The sequence below is a fragment of the Macaca fascicularis genome, chromosome 3 (assembly GCF_037993035.2).
Source record: "Macaca fascicularis isolate 582-1 chromosome 3, T2T-MFA8v1.1".
Taxonomy (NCBI): domain Eukaryota; kingdom Metazoa; phylum Chordata; class Mammalia; order Primates; family Cercopithecidae; genus Macaca; species Macaca fascicularis.
In genome coordinates this window covers 34,994,944-35,017,304 of record NC_088377.1, presented here as the reverse complement: position 1 = coordinate 35,017,304, position 22,361 = coordinate 34,994,944, and the positions used below count along the sequence as shown (strand labels likewise).

Below are 22,361 nucleotides of genomic sequence, written 5' to 3'. Positions count from 1 at the left end.
GGTCTCCTGAGTAGCTGGGATTACAGGCTCCCACCACCACACCCGGCTAATTTTCATATTTTTAGTAGAAATGGGGTTTCATCATGTTGTTCAGGTTGGTCTCAAACTCCTGACCTCAGGTGACCTGCCCGCCTCGGCCTCCCAAAGTGCTGGGATTATAGGCGTGAGCCACTGCGCCCGGCCATAGCTTCCTTTTCTTTCATGCCACAACTGCGCCAGGGAAATGGTTCTTGCCAAGGCCAAGGTCGGCTTTGCCTCCATGGCTGCTGGTCTGGTGCGGCACTCTGTTTTCGGGAGAGCGTTGGCTCCTGAGAGCCAAGCCTGGGAGGCCTGTCCTGTCTAAATGGGCCCTCACGACTGCCCTTCAAAGGTAGGCCATGGAGACTGGACGCTGTGGCTCGCGCCTGTAATCCCAACACTTTGGGAGGCTGAGGCAGGCAGATTACCTGAGGTCCAAGTTCGAGACCAGCCTGGCCAACATGACGAAACCCTATCTCTACTAAAACTACAAAAAGTTAGCCAGGCGTGGAGGCAGGAGCCTGTAATCCCAGCACTTTGGAAGTCTGAGGCAGGCAGATTGCTTGAGCCCAGGAGTTCGAGACCAGCCTCGGCAACATGGGGAAACCCCGTCTCTATCTCTAAAAAGGCATATAAAGAAAAAAAATAATTTCATTAAAAAAGATAAAGGTAGGCTGTGGAGAAACAAAGGCTAAGGAGGTCAGGCAGGTTGCCTGGAGGCTCCTGGGATGTCCACACAGCTCTGCCCCATGTCATGTGCAGGGCCCCACAGCCGCCTGCCTTGAAGGCGGTGTGAAATGGGCATGTCATTGAGAGTGGCCCCCAGTGCCCTCCCGAGGTCCTTCACAGCCACCTGGCAGCCGGTAACAACGCAGACCGAGGCTAAGCACCTCTGCCATCCAGCTAGCTCCTCTACTGTAAGTCAGATGGCAGCGGCTGTGGAAGGGCCCTGGCCCTCTGCTTTCTGGGCCTGCTCCCAACCTCATGACTCAGGAGCGGCCGCTGCTCCAGCAAGGAGCTATGAGGAGCCGGCCGTGGTCACAGCCAGGGCCGTCTGCTTTAGGAGGACAAGCTACCTGTGGCATTCACCCAGAGATCCAGCTGTAATCGCAACTCCCAGAAACTCATGGCACGCTGTGAGTAATGAACGCGGGGCCTGTGGCAGCCTCTGCGGCCGAGACAGTGGACAGCGTTCACTCTAAAGCAATGCCCTTGCACCCACACAATGTGACGTCCAGCACTGTTTTCTGCTCAGCTGCAAGGGAACCTCCCCAAGCCTCCCCACCACCCTTTTCCTAAGCAGATGTGGGGGCCTTGGAGGTCAAGAAGAGCTAGTGGGGGCCCTGTTCTTGGCTGTCGTTTCAAGCGGCTTCTCCAAGGGGTTGACAGAGCCCTGGGCCCACGTGGACGGATGATGACAAATGACCCGCGGGGGGAGACAGTGGCACACGGGGACCAGCGGAGTGAGCCGGCCTCGGCTATCTTGTTGAGCGCCTGGGAATGGAATTGGAACAGGAACCCCGGTAAGTGACTGGAATGAGGGCCTGACCGATGGGAATGAACCAGAGACACCGGCATGATGTGAAAATGACCGAGAGAGGCGCCCTGCCACGCTGGTTTTATAGTTTGGCATCACAGCGAGAAAAACAACAAAACCCATCTTGCGTGTGGTGAAGGGCGGCTCAGGCAGCAAGAGGGTGCGTAAATTCCAAAACAACTGCGAGAAGACCAGAGGCGCCGGAGCTCTGGGGATTCGGAGTCATTTTCAGAAATAAGGCCGGGCGCAAGGTCCATGCCTGTAATCCCACCACTTTGGGAGGCCGAGGCGGGAGGATGACCTGAGCCAGGGAGGTTGCAGTGAACCCAGATCACGCCACTGCACTCCAGCCTGGGTGACACAGCGAGACCCTGTCTCCAAAAAAAAAAAACAAGAAGCAAGAAAGAAGCACACAGCTGGGGATGTTTTGATGAAGACTCTGCTCTCCTGGGCCCCAGAACACCCCGAAGTAGGCTGCAGGAGCCGGAAGCCCCGGCACCTGAAGATGCGAAGCTGGGTTGGGAGTTGCTCGCTGGCAAGGTGGGTGCCAGGCTGAGGAGGGCAGAGGTCAGCTGCCCCTGGCTGGGCACGATTTAGGACACAGAACGGGAGGGGGTACCGGAGGAAGCCTGGGGTCTGGAAGGAAAGGCGGGGGAGGGAGGGAGGGGTCTGCAAGGAAAAGGAAGCCAGCCACGCTGTTCCTGAGCAGAATTCCATGGAACTCGCAGACAGGACTTGGGACACGCACCTGCTCTGCCCGTCCGACCTCACCCCGACCACCCAGGAGGGGAAGCGTCGTGGAGGCCACTTCGCAGGTGGGAAGATCAAGGCCCGGGGCCATGTGCGATGCCCCCCATCCAAGGTGCAGCCCAGGAAGGCAGAACAAACCGCAGCTCCAGCCCTGCCCCCACCCACTAGCCAGGGGCCTGCAGCTCCTGACTCAGCTTTCCCCATCAAATGGGGGCTCGTCCTGCCCCACCCAGGTGGGAGACCCGAGCTTCCAGGCTCATGGGAGTGCGTGCGTGCATCTCGCGTCCCAGTCACGCGGGTAGCAGGCATGCGTGGGCAGGGCCAGAGCTGGGTGACAAGCCGTGTCACAACACCCTCAGGCTCCCGAATGGGACTTTTCAGGGGTGAGGGTCCAAAGAAGGGAGGGGGAGGCAGGGGCTGCATCACTTGTGAAGGGGCATCAGGACCCCCAGCCCACGCGTGGTCCCACGTCTGAAGTCCACCGGACCAGGAGATTGGTCCAGGCTCACACCCGCTGAGATGGCAGGAGGCAGGGGTGGCACGTGGACAGACATGGGTCCCAGAATCCAGGCAGGGGAAAGGTGGAGGGTGTGGTCTGTTCTAGCTGTACCCAGGCAGGTAGGGCTGGCTGGGTGGGGTGGGGGTGGGGCTGGGAGGAGTTCCTGGGTCTGGGGAGAGGCCAATGCTCAGAAGTAATCATCTCTCAGGGACCGAGGCAGCCCGCCGCTGTGAGGAGGGGGCAGCAGAGGCCGAGAGGCCGGGGGCCGAGCTTCAGGCCCACCCCGCCTTGGCTGCCCCTCTTAGGCCTGGAGACCTTCAGCCAACCTGCCTGACAGGCTGAGCGCCAGCAGGGAGGTGAGCTGCGTGGGTGTGGGAGTGCGAGAATGTGTGTGTGTGTGTGGTGCACACCAGAGGGGTGTGGTGTCCAAGCTGGGCCCGTGCACTTCAATGGGGTGGGGGCTCCTGGAAAAAAAGAAAAATGTATTGAAATTCTGAGAATCACAGTTCCCCAACACCTGAGCCCCACCTCCACCCCAGAGGATGGGCCCCAGGATGGCACCTGGACACCAAACAAACAGGGTCTCTGGCCAGCCTGGCAAGTCCCGGCCAGACCAGCACCCCCCACCTTGGCTCCAGATGAAAGGGTGCCCCCAACCCGTACACACCCAGGGCTGGCAGCTCCCTCAGGTGAAGGGAAGTACAGGCAGGCCTTGGGTGACTCTCTGGGGATGGGGGCAACAGAGGGACCAGGGACGGGAGCAGGGAGGCAGGGGCTGGGCCCCAGAAGACAGGACAGGAGACCTATGGGAGGAAGAGAGCAGATCCTTGGGACGGTCCCGCCCCAGGGTCTAAGGCTGATGGGCTCAGGCAAAGCAGAATTGCTCGAGAGTCAGAAGCTGAGGGAAGGGCCCCCCATGCTGCACCTGCCTGCCAGGTCGCCAGGCCAGCTGAGAGTGGAGCTCCGAGTCCCAGGGCCTGGCCAGCCTGGCTCTCCCGTGCAGCAGCCTGTGTCCCTGGAAGGGCAGATGACAGGGAGGCCAACCTGAGGCCCTGGCCCGGCCACCGTGACCTGCCACATAGCTCGTGCCGGTGGAGACAGGCACAGGCTGGCACAGGCTCTGCCTGAGGTCACAGACACCGTACACAGCCAGTACCAGGCCCCAGCTTGTGGCGTCTGGCCCAGGGCCTGCTCCTCCTGGCTGTAGGGGCTGCTCCCCGGTCCCAGTGAGGAGGGGGCGTGTGGATCACCAGGAGGCCACACTGCCTGCCCGCCCCACTTGGCTCCCAGGAGGCCATGCCCGTGGACAGGAGCCGGGGGCATCCCAAAAGCAGAGCTGGGAGGACGTGGAGCCCCATCCCTGTCACCTCCCGCTCACACCCGGGGCTGCCGTGTGGGTGGACTGCTGGCCAGGGCCCCCAGGGGAGGGCCACGGGACTGGGTGGGGCAGGCCTGGGAAGCCGGGTGTCAGAGATGCGTGCCCACCGGTCACCTCTTCCCCCTGGTGTGCAGCTCAGCCGGGACACCGAATGAGCCAGCCCTGAGGAGGCAGCTCCCAGGCGCCCCGAGTTCCACCCAACAGTGAAGGAGGCAGGCAGGGGGTACGCCGTACCTGTCTGCGTCTGCAGAGAGATGGGCAGGCAGGGGTTAAGGGGGTGGGTACCAGCAGAGCAGCCGGCCCGGAACTGGGGAGCAGTGCCTAGGACCTCAGCCAGGTTTCTCATGAGGGCAGGAGGTGGCTGTGCCAGGGCCAGGGTGTGGGACTGGCTGGGCGGCGTCTCAGCCTCCCCACAGCTCCGGACACCTGGACACAGTGAACAATGGTCAGAGGGCCCCGTCGCCCGGATCTGGGCAGACAGGTCTGTCCTGCGATGGGCTTGGTCAGTGTCCAGCCCCCACCAGGAAAATCAGGCCCAGCCGGCCCTGCCGCCTCCTGTGACTGGGCGCAGAGGCCGTGACACCAGTGCCAGGTGAGGCCTCCATCAGCCAGAAAGCCCCGTGAGCAGGTGGCAGAGTGATCAACCTCCCGACTGCCCCTCCCTGGGGACCAGGCCCTGCTCCTGACGTCCCCAGACCAGCACCCTTGGTCCACGGCGCCCGAGCTGGCGCATCCGGCTCTTCTCGCCCTCTTTCCTGCTCCACGAGCCTCCCCGGTGAGACACGGGCCGCACCCTGGCATGAGGTCCTGTGCTGGAGGCTGGGAGGACCATGTGGAGACCAGCCCTCCCCAGACCCTAGGGCAAGACAAAGTAGGGGGTGCGGTCCCAGGCCCTGCACCACCACAGGGACCTATGTTCAAACCAGAACGAAGTCAGCAGCAGAAGCCCCGCCCGCTCCCCACAAAGGCCCTGCAACCCCCACAGGGAGTGGAAGGGGGTCCGCACCTCCCCGCAGGGCACCTCCTCACAGGGCACCTCCCCTCAGGGCGCCCCCGCTTCATTAAAGCCAGCGGTGGCCGACCAGGGCGGGAGGAGAGAGGGGCCCTCAGCCAAGACCCACTTCCTCTTGGGGAACCATGTTCTCCGGGCAGTGCCATGGGGTCTGCCCGCCTGGCCGTGGGACGGGAGTGCGGGTTCTGCTTCGGGGATGTGAAGGCCTTGGCCAGGCCTGACCCTTCACCTCCAGACCCAGGCACATCTCAGCTGCAGGCCGAAGGTCAAGGCCTTGGCCGGGGGGCACATGGGACTGCAAGCTGTGGTCTGGCTCTGCCCTCTACCTGCTGGGGGCTGCGGCAAGTCCCTGCCTGGGGGGCTGCCACGAGGCTTGGGAATGGTGGTCCAGCCTCTGTGCTGGCTCCGGATACCCACGAGGCAGGCCCCTCACAGGAGGGCTGGCCCTGATGGAGACGGGTGGGGGTAAGGGAGACACCAGGCCTCAGATTCGGGGTCCCATCCCCACTTGTCCCCCTTCGGGGCTGTGTGACACTCTTCAAGGAATTACTTCAGTGACATTTCAGAACCACAGGGAGTGGAAGGGGGTCAGAACCAACCGATCCACCAGCATTCGTGGGGTGCAGAGAGGCTCCAGCCAGGCCCCCCGCAAACTCTCTGTGGGACTTGGGGCCGGTGTCCTCCCTGGGGAGGAGGAAGGGGACTGGCTGCTCCGTGGGACCCTTTCTCACCGAGGCTGTCCCTCAGTGTGCCCAGAATGGGCCAGGCCTGGGCGGGGGCAGGGGAGGGAGGTGGGGGCTGCAGTGCAGGGCTCAGAGAGCCTTGGAACCTGCTGGGGAGACCCTGGAGCCACCCGTAGACACTGGCAGGGCCAGAACCTGCTGAGAGCCAGGGGGTTGAGGGCAGGACCCATCCCAGGGGCTCAGGAATGGGAGGACTCACATGTCCAGGCAGGTGGTCACTGGGTAGGGGAGAGAGGGAAGCCACACAGTTCAGCACGGTGTGCCCGCATTGTGGGTCTCACTGTGTGCACTCAGCAGCCTCGCAGGGCAGGCATTACTGCTCCCATTTCCCAGGTGGGGACATGGAGGCTGAGGGGTGTACACTGGGGAACGGTGGGGCTGCAGTTCACACCCAGGAACCCTGAGTGTTCGCTTTACTGAATGATCGGGCACCTCGGGCAGGGATTTGGTAGAAACCTTGGTAGTGCCTGGGTCTGCCTGGATGTGGGGACAAAAGAGGCAGATGTGATGGAGACAGCTGGGGTGGGGACAGCAGGGACGAGGACAGAGGCAGGCCGGGTGGGGAGCGTAGCCCAGAAGACGGTGGGCAGGTAATAGAGAGAAAGCCGGGGTGGGGACAGAGGCAGGCCGGGTGGGGAACTTAGGCCAGAAGACGGTGGGCAGGTGATGGAGAGAGAGCTGGGGTGGGGACAGCAAAGGTGGGGCCAGGACCAGGACCAGGGTAGTGACAGCAGGGGTGGGGACAGGCAGGCCAGGTGGGGAGTGTGGCCCAGAAGATGGGCAGGCAGGCCAGCGCTGACCAAATCCTGCTTTGGCCAGGATTTGATCAGTAAACCCACTTTACAGATGAGAAAACAGAGGCCCAGAGAAGCAAAGGCGCCTGCCAAGTTGGCCAAGGCCATAGGCAAGACAAAGAGCCAAGGGCCGAGGACGTCTCTGAGTGACGTGGTCAGAAAGCTGGAGAAGGAAGGGTCAGTGGAGATGGCAGAGGCCTCCTCTCTTTTCAGAGCTTCAGGTTTATAAAAGGCCTGTGAGGCCCAGTGCTGGGGAGAAGGGATACAGCCAAGGCTGCCTGACAAGGCAAAGTCATTTCCTAGAGTGTGCAAGAGCACCTGGCTTCAGGGCCAGAGCCCGGGCTCTCGGGACGCCTTCCTAGAGGCAGCAGCTAAACAAGGACGTGCCAGGGTAGGGCGGCTGTGAGAACAATGAGGAAACCACGCTGGACCTGCCCCCCACCATCAGGGCAGGGGGCAGCCTCGACTGAAGGGGCTTCTAAGGGTCAGGGACCCTCAGGAGCCATGAACCAGCTCAGGCTAACAGCAAAGACCCTGCACCCACACTCCCCACTGGCACAGCTGTGGGCCGAGGAGATCCACAGGCCTCCCTGCCCAGTGCCCAGCTGGCCTTGTAAGAAAACCCCACCTTTTCCCACAGAGGATCTGCCTCTGGCGGAAGGCAGAGCTTTGGAGGTCCCTCGATCTGTGTCCCGGGCCCAAGCCCTGAGCCTCCCCAAAGCCAGATCCCTCCCAGAAGCCTGGCTCTGGTGGCTCCAGCCAGAAAGGTCCTGCTGACATCTAACCACAGTGCTTCCTGCTGTCTACACAGCCATTCTCACCATCAGCCTGGGGAGGGGCCTGGGGCTGGAAGCAAATCAAGCAGGGGCTGGGGCCTCAGTGTCCCTGCCTGTAGCATGAGCGAGTTGGATAAAGTACTTCTCCGTCCCTCCAGCTCTGTGCACGCCCAGGCACCAAAGTCTTCACCCCCAGCCATCCTGACTTCATAGTTGTCCGAGACGGTGATCCCGACACTTACAGCCAGAGGGCGACATCTGCAAGCGCTGAGCCGTCTGCCTGGGGCTCTGCGGGGCGGGAGGGAGGCGGGGAGGTGGGGGAGGGGGGAGTTGTACCTGTGGCTGCAGCAGGAACGCAGCTGGACGGAAGTTGGGGACCGCCTTCCAGCACCCCTGCCTGGCCAAGGAGAGACCTTAGCCCACAGGGCCACTGCCTCAGCCGGACAGCCCCCCACCGCAACCCCCGTGCCCCGAGCATGGACAGGGCACGGCTCTAGGCTCTGGAGCTCCCGCAGAGGGAGGACCAGCAGCAAACACAAGACAGGTGGACAGGAAGTCGCACACGCACTGAGGACCTGAGGACGGTGATGGGACAGCGGGGATGGTCTCTCCAGGGGTGACACCTGAGGCTGCAGGACAGCAGGGTTGGTTGGTTCAGAAGGTCCCGGCCTGGGGAGCAGGCGGGCTCCGGGAGGGCCCAGCCAGGGTGTGCACGCTGTGGCTCTGGGCCCAGGCCCAGGCGGGCACTGATGGGGAGGTCAGGCAAGGCGGGCCTGAGAGCTGGGCACGACTTCCTGAGCTTGTTCCCCACCTGAAAGGCTCCCTGGAGGGACAGCGTCGGTGGAGGGGTTGGGGAGAGCAGGCAGGGTGTTCCAGGGATGGATGGGCCTCAGCCTGGGCCCTGCACGGACCCCTCGAGGATGCTGGACACGTGGATGCGCCCCTCGTTGCCATCTCTAAAAGGGGAACAGGCCGGACACGGTGGTTCATGCCTGAAATCCCAGCACTGTGGGAGGCTGAGGTGGGCAGATCACCTGAGGTCAGGAGTTCAAGACCAGCCTGGCCAACATGGCAAAACCCCATCTCTACTAAAAATACAAAAATTAGCGAGGTATGGTGGTGCGCACCTGTAATCCCAGCTACTCGGGAAGCTGAGGCAGGAGAATCACTTGAACCCGGGAGGTGGAGGTTGCAGTGAGCAGAGATCATGCCACTGCACTCCAGCCTGGCGTCAGAGTGAGACTCCGTCTCAAAAAAGAAATAAATTAAAAATAAAAGGAGAACAGTGGCTCCAGTCATTCCAGGCTTGACCCCTTGAGCCCTGTTGCCCAGGGCTGTGGGAGGGTAGGAGACGAAGGACAAGGAGCGTGTGGATCTGTTGCGGGCACGGAGCAGTACTTGGTAATGGTGGCCCTGGTGGCATGAGCCCAAGCGTAACCAGAACAGGACAAGAGGTAGGACTGAGGGCCCACGTCCCTCTCCCAGGAGCTGGGGTGGGTGAGTTTTTTCCACAGGGGCCTCTGCATGGGGGTGACAGGGACCCTCAGGGCCCCCAACCCCTTGCCAGACTCCAAAGGGTCCGGGGACTGTGCTGTCACTCCTCGAGTCCTGCCTTGACACACAAAGACTAGAAATATTTCCTTTTTTTTTTTGAGACAGAGTCTCCCTCTGTCCCCAGGCTGGAGTGCAGTGGTGTGATCTCAGCTCACTGCAGCCTCCGCCTCCTGAGTTCAAGCGATTCTCCTGCCTCAGACTCTTGAGTAGCTGGAATTACAGGTGCGTGCCACCACACCTGGCTAATTTTTGTGTATTTAGTAGAGACAGGGTTTCACCATGTTGGCCAGGCTAGTCTCGAACTCCTGACCTCAAGTGATCCACCCACCTTGGCCTGCCAAAGTGTTGAGATGACAGGCGTGAGGTACCGCGCCCGGTCCAGAAAACTTGAATGTTTTCAACACACCTCTTGGGGCACGGATTTATTTTTTCAATTCAGATGAAGTTCACATAACATCAGTTTACCCAGGTTTAAGTGAACAATTTGGTGGCAGTAAGTCCATCCGCAGTGCTGTGTGCTGCCGCCTCTACCTCATTTCGGGACCCCGTCACCCCCCAAGAGAAACCCTGTACCATTAGCTCTCCACTCCTCCTCCTGCAGCCTGGCCCTCCTTGGCCTGCCGCAGACCTCTCCCACCTGTCCCCGCCGGGTGGCAACTGCCTGGCCGTCTGGCACAGGCAGGTGAGGGCGCCAGGCGGTCAGCAGGTTCCTGGGAGCCAGCTGCCACCCAGCAAACAGACAGGAGGATAGTGTGTCAGCCGTGGGAGGGGACAGGAGGAGACAGGCCTGCAGCCTGGGGCCCAGGTGGGCCACTGGGGACATGAGGCACTGGGCCGCCCCGCCCCAGCCTGGCACAGCCCTTCAGATCCCGGCCTTGCCGCACCCACAGTGGGGCCACCAGTGGGGGCCACGTGGCCATGAGAATGACCAGCTAGGCTTCCCTGGAGGCTGGGCCTCCCCAGACTGGGCCAGGTGCTTCCTGCCAGCAAAGGTAGAGCTGGGCACTGTGACCGCAGACCAGAGGGAGAGGAGGAGGCTGGACTGGGCTGTGAGTGTGGGAGAGGGTGAACTCAGGACCCCAGCAGGTTTGTAGGAGACGGAAGAACAGGCGCCTGCGGCTGCCGAGAACCCCAGCAAAGCCGGGCTCCCAGGCGGGTGGGCAGGTGCCGGGGAGCCGGTGAGGGCCGCTCCTCCCATGGGGCTGGTTGCACAGCTTCTGCCGGGGCAGGCAGTGCAGGTCTGTGCCTGCTCCCCAGACCTCCCGGGCAGGCAGGGCGGCAGGGGTTCCCCTCTTCCAGCCCACTGGAAGACAGTCTTTGTCTCCTAAGAAGCAGGCTCCCTGCAAACCTGAGACTTGGAGGTGGAAGCTGGTTTTACAAGGGGGAACCGAGGTGGGGCCCTCAGGTCGCAGGTGGCTGATAGGGTGAGCCTGGGTGGCTGAGCTTGGAGCAGGGAGGGAGCCAGGCCTGGCGCTGGTGTCCCTGTGCAGGGCGCGGCCTGGCGGGTGGTTCAGCCTCTCACTGTCTCCTCCCTCCCCGGCTGCTTCCTGCTGCCGGGAACCGGCACCTTTGCCCTCACTCCTCTCGGTGTGTGTCCTTCCTCCCTCTGCAGATGAGTAATGTCTCAGGGATCCTGGAGACAGCCGGTGTCCCCCTGGTGTCAGCGACCTGGCCGCAGCCCAACCCCCCGCCGGCCGTGCCAGCTGGGCCGCAGATGGACCACATGGGGAACGGCTCCCAGGGGGCCCCCTGGCTCTTCCTCACCTCCGCGCTGGCCCGAGGTGTCTCAGGGATCTTCGTGTGGACTGCCCTGGTGCTCACCTGCCACCAGGTAAGCCCTCCCGCCCCCGAGCCTCCTTCAGGACCCCGGTCTCCACGGGACGTGGCCGTGGCTCAGCCTGGCCCCGCTGGGTGCTGCTGCTACAGATGCTGTCAGAAGTGGGATTGGCCAGGGCACGGGGGAGGGGATGAGCTTCCCCAGGACGTGGCATGTGGGAGCTGGGCCTGAAAATGGGGAGGTCTCTGCCAGGCTGAGGGCAGAGCACCCACCAGGCATCCCTGGCTATTTCACAGGCTCCTCACCCAGCTCCCTGAGGTCAGCAGTGTGGTCCCATTTCACAGACAAGAAGACTGAGTCTCAGAGAGACCAGAGGCCTTTCCCAAGCTCACATAGTTGAAAAGGGGAAGGGGCCTTCTCCCGCCAGAGGTGTGGCACCCTGGAGAAGGCTGGTGGGGGGTTGGCAGGGGGTTGGACTTTGCTCTGTAGGGAGCTGGGGAGCAAAGGTCACAGCTTGGCTGGAGGCACTGGAACTCCTGTGTGGGAGACGGGCGAGAAGCAACTTCCTCAAGCCCCAAGCCACACACACAGCCCCCGACCCGCAGCAGTCCCCAGGTGGGAATAGAACAGCCCCCAGGTAGAGAAGCGGCCAGGCGCGGTGGCAAGGAAGGGCCAGGCAAGGGCAAGGAGGAAATGGTGCCCGAGGGTAGGGGGTGGGCAGAGAGGGCAGAGAGTCAGGGATGGGACCCACCTGAAAGCCTCGGATACACAGAGAGGCCAGGGCAGTGTGTGCAGGGGTGGGGTGGGAAGGCGTGTACAGGCCAGCGAGGGTCACACAGCTGCAGGGGTTTGTCCAGAGCCCTTGACCCCAGTGTGGGGAGGCAGCTTTCACGGGGTGCTGGTAGCCCAGGAAGGCTGTGGAGGGCTGGGCTGAGAGCAGAGCTGCTCCCCGGGTGCAGGGGGCACTGGTGTAGGGAATAGATCTGTAGGTGAGCCAGGGCAGGGGGCCATCAGGAGACTGGCAGGCAGGGACCCCGATGGCCACAAGCCTCCGAGGCAGCATCTCCGTGACAGCTGATTAGCTGCTTATTCGCTGGGCATGGAGGCCTGCACCAGTAGTCCCAGCTACTAGGGAGGCTGAGGTGGGAGGATCGCTTGAGCCCAGTTCAAGGCTGCAGTGAGCTGTGACCAGATAACCAGAACCAAAGGTAGACGTGTATGAGTGTGGGCCTGGAGGGTGCAGAGCCGCAGAGGTGGTGCCGAGGCAGGCCCTTCCTGTAAGGCCATCAGAGAGGGCTTCCCGGAGGAGGCCGTCTTTGCGCTGTAATCCTGGGAACCAGCTGTGTGTGTGCGGCTATAGTGTGGCTTCAGCTTCATGGGGCCTCGCGGTCAAGACAGGGCTCATGGAAACCCCTTGAGCTGGAGTTCAGGCCCTGTCCCACCCCTGAGCCCACCTCCAGAGCCACCCTCGAGTGAGGAGTCCCAGGCAGGACACAGAGTGGCTGGATCCCCCTTGCTTTATACATGGGAGGACCAGGGCCGGAGAGGACAGTGGCTTGTCAAGGTCACCCAGCCAGGCAGCGCCAGCCCCGGGAGAGGTCTCCTGATGGCTGGTCATGCCGTCCCTCCCAGGCACTGGTGGGGAGTGTGTGACTGATAAGAGTCCGTTCCTGCCGCCAACCTCCCCCAACTCCCTGAGCTGCACCCCAAGCAGCCAGGTGCACGTCGCTTCTGCTTGCCCGCCGCCGCTCACGCATCTCCTCCAGAAAGCCTTCCACACGGGCCCCCGTGCACCCAGCTCCCAGGCTCGGCTGACCCTGTCTGAAAGGGTCCTCAGACAGGAGGACCCTTTGTTGTGTCCTCACAGAAAACTTGGAAAATCGGTCGGGCACGGTGGCTCACGCCTGTAACCCCAGCATTGTGGGAGGCCAAGGTGGGTAGATCACCTGAGGTCAGGAGTTCGAGACCAGCCTGGCCAACATGGGGAAACCCCGTCCCTACTAAAAATACAAAAATGAGCCAGGCATGATGGTGCATGCCTGTAATCCCAGTTACTCGGGAGGCTGAGGCAGGAGAATCACTTGAACCCAGGAGGCGGAGGTTGCAGTGAGCTGAGATCGCACCACTGAGCTGCAGCCTGGGCGACAGAGCGAGACTCTGTCTCAATAAAAAATAATAATAATAATTAAAAATAAATAAATAAATAAATAAATAACAGGGAAAATCTAGAAAGGTTTAAAGGCAAACATTATAATCACCCATATTTTTTCCCAGGCTTTCCTTTTTTTTTTTTTTTTTTTTTTGAGACGGAGTCTCGCTCTGTCGCCCAGGCTGGAGTGCAGTGACCGGATCTCAGCTCATTGCGAGCTCCGCCTCCTGGGTTCACGCCATTCTCCTGCCTCAGCCTCCCGAGTAGCTGGGACTACAGGCGCCTGCCACCACGCCCAGCTAATTTTCTGTATTTTTTAGTAGAGATGGGGTTTCACTGGGTTAGCCAGGATGGTCTCGATCTCCTGACCTCGTGATCCGCCTGTCTCGGCCTCCCAAAGTGCTGGGATTGGCTTTCATTTTTTTTAGGCAAGATCTCACTCTGTGGCCCAGGCTGGGATGCAGCGGCATAATCATTGCTCATTGCAGCCTCTGCCTCGCGCATTTAAGCCGTCCTCCCACCTCAGCCTCCCAAGTAGCTGGGACTACAGGCACCCACCACCACACCTGGCTAATTTTTGTATTTTTTAGCAGAGATGGGGTTTGCCCTGTTGGTCAGGCTGGTCTCGAACTCCTGAGCTCAGGCACTCCGCCTGCCTCAGCCTCCCAAAGTGCTAAGATTACAGGGGTGGGCCACCATGCCCGGCCCCTAGGGAGGGACAAATTCTTAGGAATCAAAGGGTGCACGTCCTTTGGATGCCCCCACAGCAAAAGCCAACCTGCCTTCTGAGAGTCTGCCCAGCCCAGGACCAGGACATGTCCCCTCCCCGTTCCCCGGGTGGGACACTTAACTGGGCTCCAGAAATGCCTGCTGAATGAAGGAATGAGTGAGAGTTCCCTTTCCCAGGCTAGGAACAAACAGGACCCTCACTCATGCCCAAGGAAGTCATTCAGAAAAAAAAAAAAAGATCTATTGTACAATATGGTGACTACTATAAATAACAATGTATTCTATGCTTGAAAATTGCTAAAAGAGTACATTTTACATGTCCTCCCTGCAAAGAAATGCTAAGTATGGGAGATAATGGAGATGTTAATGGGTTTGACTCAGCCATTCCCCACGAACACACATATCAGACATCGCACTGCACACTGTAAATGCATACAAATTTGATTTGCCAATTTAAAAAATAAATTTTAGGCCAGGTGTAGTGGCTCATGCCTGTAGTCCCAGCACTTTGGGAGACAGAGGCAGGAGGATCGCTTGAGCCTAGGACTTTGAGACCAGCCTGGGCAACACAGTGAGACCCCGTCTGTACAAAAAAATACAAAAATTAGCCAGGCAAGGTGGTGCACACCTGTAGTCCCAGCTGCTCAGCAGGCTGAGGTAGGAGGATCACTAGAGCCCGGGAGTTTCAAGGCTGCAGTGAGCCATGATTGTGCCACTGCACTCCAGCCTGGGCAACTGAGCGAGACTATGTTTCTCAAAAAAATAATTTTTTTTTTTTTGAGACAGGGTCTCGCTCTGTTGCCCAGGCTGGAGTGCAGTGGCGCAATCTTAGTTCACCGAAACCTCCACCTCCCAGGCTCAAGTGATTCTCCTGCCTCAGCCTCTTGAGTAGCTGGGATTACAGGCACACGCCACCACACCTGGCTAATTTTTGTATATTTAGTAGAGACGGGGTTTCACCATGTTGGCCAGGCCGGTCTTGAACTCCTGACCTCAAATGATCCACCCACCTTGGCCTCCCAAACTGCTGGGATTACAGGTGTGAGTCACCACGCCCAGCCATAAAAAGTAAATTCTTAAAATGTGTATTATTTTTAGTTGTAATCAGAAACATGTATTTAATGTATACTTACACATTCATACTTATATGAACTTTTATAGTAAATAAGTATAAAAGTATGCATCTGATTACAATAGGCAAATAATTTATTTTCTCTAATTGTAATAAGGATGCCCATTGTAGAAAACTAGAAAATGCAAACATAGAAGGTGCCTGGTGGCCCGCGCCCACCCCACCTCCTTCCCGGCTCACCTGGGCTGGTGCAGGGTACCGGGCAGGCCCGGCTCTCACCCGAACCCTCCTGCACCCAGATCTACCTGCACCTACGCTCCTACACAGTGCCACAGGAACAGCGTTATATCATCCGCCTGCTCCTCATCGTGCCCATCTATGCCTTCGACTCCTGGCTCAGCCTCCTCCTCCTGGGAGACCGCCAGTACTACGTCTACTTTGACTCTGTGCGGGACTGCTATGAAGGTGGGCGCTGGGTGGCATCCGTCGGGGGAGCGGAGGGAGAGACTCCCCGGGGCCTGCATGCATGGACACACTTCCATGGCCAGCCCCCAGGGCACCCCACTTTCCCTGCCCCTGTCGGAGGGGCTGCCAGGACAGCTGGGGTTAGTGGCGCTGGCAGGCCTGGAACCCATGACCCCACAGCCTCCGTGCAAGGGGCTCGGTGGACCTGCCCTGGCCTGGGGTGAAAGCGGGGCCCCTGAAGGAGCACCCTGACCCTCTCAGGCTGCCCCGCTGGGGATGGGGCCCATCAGGAGCCTCTTGCTGTGTGATCTGCCAGGCCCGGCCCCTCCCGAGCCTCCTCCTGTCCTGGTGAGATGGGCGCCACGGGGTCCCGGTGTGGCTCAGGACTCACGGCCGGTCCCCCTCTGCACTCCCTGCAGCCTTTGTCATTTACAGCTTCCTAAGCCTGTGTTTCCAGTACCTGGGAGGCGAGGGTGCCATCATGGCTGAGATTCGTGGAAAGCCCATCAAGTAAGCATCTCACCCCAGAGCCCACACACCCCACACACCTGGGACTGGGCGCCTGGGCAGCACTGGGGCTGCATTCTCCCGCACCGGCTCAGGGATGTCCCCCGCAGGTCCAGCTGCATCTACGGCACCTGCTGCCTCCGGGGCATGACCTACTCCATCGGGTTCCTGCGCTTCTGCAAGCAGGTGAGGGGATCCGCCCAGCCCTGCCCGCCCTCCTCCCACCTGGCCAGCCCAGCGCCACCCTACCCAGTGTCAGGGGGCTGCTCACTGCTGGCTGCCCCAACCCCCATTCCTGGGCCCCTGGGGGACCTGGCCCCAGGCCCACCGGGTGCCATTGCCCCCAGGCCACTCTGCAGTTCTGCCTGGTGAAGCCCGTCATGGCCGTCACCACCATCATCCTCCAGGCATTTGGCAAATACCACGACGGGGACTTCAAGTAAGGCGGGAGCTGCGGGGACACCTGGCATGAGGTGGGCACTGGGTCTCCTGGGGCACAGGAGTGGGGCCCAGCGAGGCGGGCTTGGCGTCCAGTTGGGCTCAAGTAAGGTGGGAGCTTCAGGGGTGCCTGGCATGAGGTGGGCACTGGGCCGGGGCCCGGCAATGGGGCCCAACGAGGCGGGCTTGGCGTCCAGCTGGGCTAGGGACCCCACCCAAGACAGGTACCCACTTCCTCTCCACAAGGACCTCAGTGCCTGCCAAGGCCAGGGGCCTGGACCTCCCCTCACAGGACATGGCCGGGGTGAGTCTGGCGTCTGTGCCAGCATCTGTGCTGAGGACCTCAGGGCTTCTGGCCAGGCAGTGATGGCCCCAGCCCCCGCCCAGCCTTGAGCACTCTTGGTATTAAAGACACCTGGGCCAACGGGGCCAAGGTCCACCCCGACCTGTTGTCTGAGCAGATAGCCAGCCACCCAGCACAGGAAGGACCCCTGCCAAGGTCCACATGCATGCTCACCAACACCACACACATGCTCACACACGGACACATGTGCTTTCACCTGTGCACACACATCACACAGGTGCATCACATGTTCACACATGCACACAGCATGTGCGCAAACCATGCACACACCACAACCACACACATATGTACACTCACATGCACGCAATGTGTGCACATACACCACAATGCACCCCAACCATGTGCACACATCTGTGCACACACACGTGTGCACACACTCACACGGGAATGACACCTGTGTGTCCACCACATAGAGGACCTTCAGGCAGTGGCCAGGTGGACAGGGTTGGGAGGCAGCGTTCCGGCAGAGGCAGCCTGGATGCTGCCTGCACAGAGGATGGGATCCTGGGACAAAGAGGAGCAGGGCCAGTAGGGAGAATGGCCGCGTGTCCCTGCCCTACCCCTGCATAGGCCCCCCAGCCACCCCCAGCTCCCCACGCTCTCCTGCAGGCCCTGAAGTGAGGATCAGATCGGGGCCAGGATCCCTGCAGGGCCCATGCTCCCAAGCTCAGGGTGGGAGCCAGGCCGAGGGTGCGGTGGCGGCAGCGGCTCTAGGGTGGGGAGGGTGGCGGGGTCGTGGGGCTGCCCTGATCACAGCTCCCGTCTGTCCCAGTGTCCGCAGCGGCTACCTCTATGTGACCCTCATCTACAATGCCTCTGTCAGCCTCGCCCTCTATGCCCTGTTCCTCTTCTACTTCACCACCAGGGAGCTCCTGCGGCCCTTCCAGCCTGTCCTCAAGTTCCTCACCATCAAAGCCGTCATCTTCCTGTCGTTCTGGCAAGGTGTGTGGGGCAGGGATGCTGCTGAGGCGGGGGCTGCAGTCCAGAGAGCCTGGGGTCACCTCACACCCCCTTCCCCAGCTCCCCCGAGCTTCAGTTTCCCCAGCGGCAGCACAGGTCAGCTGGAAGCCAGGGTAGAGCCTGCGGGCACAGGGGGAGTGGGGAGGTCCTGCCAGCAGGTCTGGGCCCACAGTCAGTGGGGAGAGGTTGCACAGAGCCCACAGTGGCATTTCCTGAGTCCCGGTCCCTGCCAGGCCAGGGAACTCACAGCCCACCTTGGCAGAGGAGGATGGCCACCAGACAGGGAGGAGCTGGGGACGGGCCCAAGGTTTGGGGCTGGAGCGGCAGGGCGGGCCTGGGAGAGCTCCTGAGCACCTGTTGTGCTGAGACCCCCGACTTTGGAGGCGCCTTGCCCCCCTGAACCTCAGTCTCCTGGGGTGGGACGAGACCACACGGACAGGGTCACGGCGCCTGTCAGAGGAACCACTGCGGGGTCCGGGGCCTCTTCCTCCCCTGCAGACCCCATCCGGGGCTGGGGCTGAGCAGCCGTGGCATCCGCAGGGCTGCTGCTGGCCGTCCTGGAGCGGTGCGGGGTCATCCCAGAGGTGGAGACCAGCGGTGGGAACAGGCTGGGGGCCGGCACACTGGCCGCTGGCTACCAGAACTTTATCATCTGCGTGGAGATGCTGTTTGCCTCCGTGGCCCTGCGCTATGCCTTCCCTTGCCAGGTGTATGCAGAGAAGGAGGAGAACTCGCCAGGTACGCTCTGCCTTCCAACCAGGGCGCACAGCCCTGCCCTGGGCACCGGGTCTGTGTCGGTGCCACTCTCAAGGCCCAGGAATGCCAGCTCACTGGGCAGGGAGACGGCCAAAGGGCATCCGGCTCCGGACAGGGACCTGGGCTGTGTGGGGTCCAGATGGGCCCAGACCCCGATGGTGATGGGGGATGGGTGTCCCCTGCCAGGCACGCCCCCCATTAGGGCGGGGACAGCCTGTGGCCTGCCTGGCTTCTCATCAGTCATTGTGGAGATACCAGGGTGCCCACCCCAGGCCAGCCAAAGGCGTACTCCGCTGCTTGGAGCCCCTTGGAAACTCTAGGGGACGTGGTCCTTGGCAGGGGTCTGGCCAGGAATAGGCCTGGTGCTGGGTGGAGCAAACTGGGCTGGGGTCCAGGGGTCTGGGGTCACCCTCCGCTGGCCGAGGCCAGACCTGGACATGCAGGAGCCACAGCCCTGGGCATCCTGGGAGGCGGGGCTGAGGGGGCTTGTCCGGCGGGGGCTGGAGCGCAGTGGGGGATGGTGGGGCTCATACGCTGCCCTCCTCCAGCACCCCCGGCACCCATGCAGAGCATCTCCAGTGGCCTCAGGGAGACAGTGAGCCCCCAGGACATCGTGCAGGACGCCATCCACAACTTCTCCCCCGCCTACCAGCACTACACGCAGCAGGCCACGCAGGAGGCGCCCAGGCCCGGCACCCACCCCGGCGGCAGCTCTGGCAGGGGCAGGAAGAGCCGGAGCCTGGAGAAGCGGATGCTCATCCCCTCGGAGGACCTGTAGGGGGACCTTGGCCACTGGTGCTTTAGGGACCCAGGTTGCCCACGCCTGTGGGGAAGAACAGGGCCCCCCACCCATCAACCCTGCCAAAGGTGGGGGCCTCTCCTGAGAGCCCTCCTGCGAGGCCCTCGGAGCCCATTTCCCATCCTCCCTCCAGCCCGGGGGTCAGGGCACCTGATGGCCCTGCCAGGCACCCAGGTGGGCCCGCCGCCCAAGGAGAGGGCACCTGAGCCAATCGGAAGAGCCTGGGGACCCTGGGATCACCTGGCCATCAGCCCCAGGGGCCACCGTGGGGCAGGGAGTCAGCGTGGCTGCCGGGCCTTGGCTGTACAGGCCCCACGGGAGCTATGAGTGGGCCAGACTCCCTGACTCGGGAGACAGACAGCGCACGGATCCCAGGCTGGGCAGCTGGAGGGAGGGGCGCCGGGGTGCTGGGCAGCCGGGCCCTGACACAGTCAGCAGCTCCGGGTGCCGAAGACCGGTGAGGTCCACACAAGCTGGCCAGGGCTGGGCCTCCTCAGAGCCTGCTGTGGCCATCGTGGGCAAGTGGAGAAGGGCCCACATGTCTTCACACACCAGCCACAGGGGAGCCTTGGCCAGGCGCCCACCCAGGGGAGCGTGTGCCTGGAATGGGTTGTGGAACCACCGGGTGCCCATGAGGCTGGCCAGCACCGCGGGGCTGTGGGAAGTGCTCTTATTTATATTTAAACACCTTGGATTTTCTTTTCTTTTTCTTTTTTTTTTTTTTGAGACGGAGTCTTGCTCTGTGGCCCAGGCTGGAGTGCAGTGGCGTGATCTCAGCTCATTGCAAGCTCCGCCTCCCGGGTTCATGCCATTCTCCTGCCTCAGCCTCCCAAGTAGCTGGGACTACAGGCGCCCGCCGCCACGCCCGGCTAATTTTTTGCATTTTTAGTAGAGACGGGGTTTCACCATGTTAGCCAGGATGGTCTTGATTTCCTGACCTCGTGATCCGCCCGCCTCGGCCTTCCGAAGTGCTGGGATGACAGGCGTGAGCCACCTCGCCTGGCCTAAACACCTTGGATTTTCTACTGCGTCTTGGCTTCTGTTCTCGCAGAGCCTGAGCCTGAGGAGCAGGATGTGGTGGGGGTCACAGAGTCTGCATGCGGGAAAGGGGTCCCACCTGACTGGGGTGGGCAGACTCGTGGCCCAGGGCAGTGCAGGGCAGAGGCTGGGCTGTGAGATCACAGCTGCCGCCTTTCTGCTGGGAGCCTCTGCTTCCTCCAGAATGGGCCTTGTGCCAGCCCCACTCATGGCGAGGGGACAAGGCCGTGAGAGCAGGGCCCTGAGTACCTGGGGGGGCACTCCCAGGGGGCACAGAGGGGGCTCCCGCCTGGGCACCTGCCTCCTCCCCTTCTCTTCTTCCTCCACATGCCAGGTGGGGCCCTGGGTTTGAGGAGCCGAGCTTCAGACACGTGCCCTGCCCTCGGGAAGCTGGAGGCGCCTAAGAGGCCTTGGAAATCCCAGCGGCGAGAACAACAGCCGCCCAGGAACTAAGGGGGCTTCTGGAAGGACACACAGCTGGCCCAGGGCGAGGGGTGTCACTGCAGGGCACCCCCCAGGCCCAGGGCCCCTCAGGGGACGGTGCAGTGACCTGGCCTGCAGGTGGCAGTCAGTTCTGTGTATCTGGGGCCCACAGCACAGGTTGGGTGGGGGCTGGGGCAGGGGCAGCAGAAGTGGGCAAGGCCTGGGGGGCTCAGGCACTGGGCATGGAGAGCAGACAGGAAGGCCCAGTGGGTACCCCCCGGGGACCGCGGCTCCCACCTGTGCTGCCCCCACCCATGGCCACGGCCACCGGGAACAGCAGGACCTGGAGTCTCCGAGGGACTCAGCAAGGCGGGCACGGACCAGTGGGGTCCAGGCAACAGAGGGCCAGCTCCCAGCCTCTTGCTTCCTGGGCTGGGGACATGGGGATCCAAGGCCAGTGGGTCTGCAGGGCCCGGCCGGGCTGTCTGATAGGCCGAGCTCCTCCCTGCGTGGCTGCAAAGATGCCCACCTGCCTTATTGGACCCCCATGGGGAGAGACCCACCAGGCAGCCCCCGTGTCTCACTCTGTCAGCAGGTGGGGGCGTGGTGCTCCCCGGGGACCTGCTGCCAAGGGCCAGTTTCTGGAGGCTGGGGGCACTGGCCAGACGCTAGGCTTGCTCTGCCCTTGCCCTGGGGAAGGCCACCCCATTAGAGATCGAGTTGCTGAAATCTGTGTTTGGAGGGTGCGTGACCGAGGGCTCCCCTTCTGGAGACCCAGACACCACGTGGGCTCCTGGCGGCAGAGGCTGAGGTGCTGGGGGCTGAGCTCCTACGTCAGCAGCCCCTCAGGCCTGCGGTTTAGGACAGGGGAGAAGTCAGTTTCCGCCAAATGCCCACTTGGACCAGCCAAGGACTGTGCCAGGAAACTGACACGCTCAGCGCTCACAACAGCTGGGACGGCGACTGAGCCCAGAGAGATGGAGCAAGTTGCCTGGGGTCACAGAGCAGGGACTTGGACACCAGGAACTGGCTCCACAGAGGCCCTCTCTCCGCTCTGCCTCCTGAGCCTCACAGATGCCTCTGCCCGCGGGTGAGGCTGGCGTCATGGAGCAGGGACTGGGACACCAGGAGCCGGCTCCACAGAGGCCCTCTCTCCCCCCGCTGCCTCCTGAGCCTCACAGACGCCTCTGCCCGCGGGTGAGGCTGGGGTCACAGAGCAGGGACTCGGACACCAGGAGCCGGTTCCACGGAGGCCCTATCTCCCCGTTGTCTCCTGAGCCTCACAGACGCCTCTGCCCGCGGGTGAGGCTGGGGTCACAGAGCAGGGACTCGGACACCAGGAGCCGGTTCCACGGAGGCCCTATCTCCCCGTTGTCTCCTGAGCCTCACAGACGCCTCTGCCCGCGGGTGAGGCTGGGGTCACAGAGCAGGGACTCGGACACCGGGAGCCCGCTCCACGGAGGCCCTCTCTCCCCGCTGCCTCCTGAGCCTCACAGACGCCTCTGCCCGTGGGTGAGGCTGCTCTGCTTCTTTCCAACACGACTCAAAGGAAAGCCCCGAGGGCTGAGCCCGCTTGGCATGGACGGAGGCAGTGTGGGGCGGTCCAGGCCAGGGCTCAACCCGCCTCGAGAGGGAGCGTGGGCTCATGAGAGGGGGAAGGACGGAGACCGGCATGGTTCCAGTGTCATCATCGCTGCAGAAAAAGGGGTTTACCGGTGACAGGCCCCAACAGAGGAGTGGGTCTCGAGGCAGGCAGGAGCCACGTGTCTTGGCCCAATGCCCCCACCAACCTCTCTAACCTCTCCTGCCTCAGTGTCCTCGTC

The 22,361-nt window shown here is 62.0% G+C and overlaps 1 protein-coding gene across 4 annotated transcripts; it reads left to right on the top strand.

Moving 5' to 3' along the window:
* Window positions 1-2,993: 2,993 nt before the first annotated feature.
* On the top strand, window positions 2,994-19,193 carry TMEM184A (transmembrane protein 184A). 4 transcript variants are annotated; one of them, XM_005548995.5, is made up of 9 exons: window positions 2,994-3,160; window positions 10,674-10,892; window positions 15,088-15,253; window positions 15,673-15,763; window positions 15,871-15,946; window positions 16,108-16,199; window positions 17,335-17,504; window positions 18,063-18,260; window positions 18,827-19,193. In XM_005548995.5, exons 2-9 carry the CDS (start codon window positions 10,674-10,676, stop codon window positions 19,054-19,056), a joined length of 1,242 nt encoding a protein of 413 aa, XP_005549052.3. In that variant the 5' UTR covers window positions 2,994-3,160; the 3' UTR covers window positions 19,057-19,193. The 4 variants fall into 4 exon arrangements, with proteins under 4 accessions (XP_005549052.3, XP_005549053.3, XP_065397605.1 ...); XM_005548996.5 differs by lacking the exon at window positions 2,994-3,160 and adding an exon at window positions 8,029-8,151; XM_065541533.2 differs by lacking the exon at window positions 2,994-3,160 and adding an exon at window positions 10,023-10,110 and having other exon boundaries at window positions 17,428-17,504.
* Window positions 19,194-22,361: the final 3,168 nt, after the last annotated feature.

Coding starts and splice junctions, on each gene's coding strand:
- TMEM184A (XM_005548995.5), top strand. CDS start 10,674: ATGAGTAATGTCTCAGGGATCCTGGAGACAGCCGGTGTCCCCCTGGTG. Junction 15,254..15,672: donor TGTGCGGGACTGCTATGAAG/GTGGGCGCTGGG, acceptor CACTCCCTGCAG/CCTTTGTCATTTACAGCTTC. Junction 15,764..15,870: donor ATTCGTGGAAAGCCCATCAA/GTAAGCATCTCA, acceptor TGTCCCCCGCAG/GTCCAGCTGCATCTACGGCA.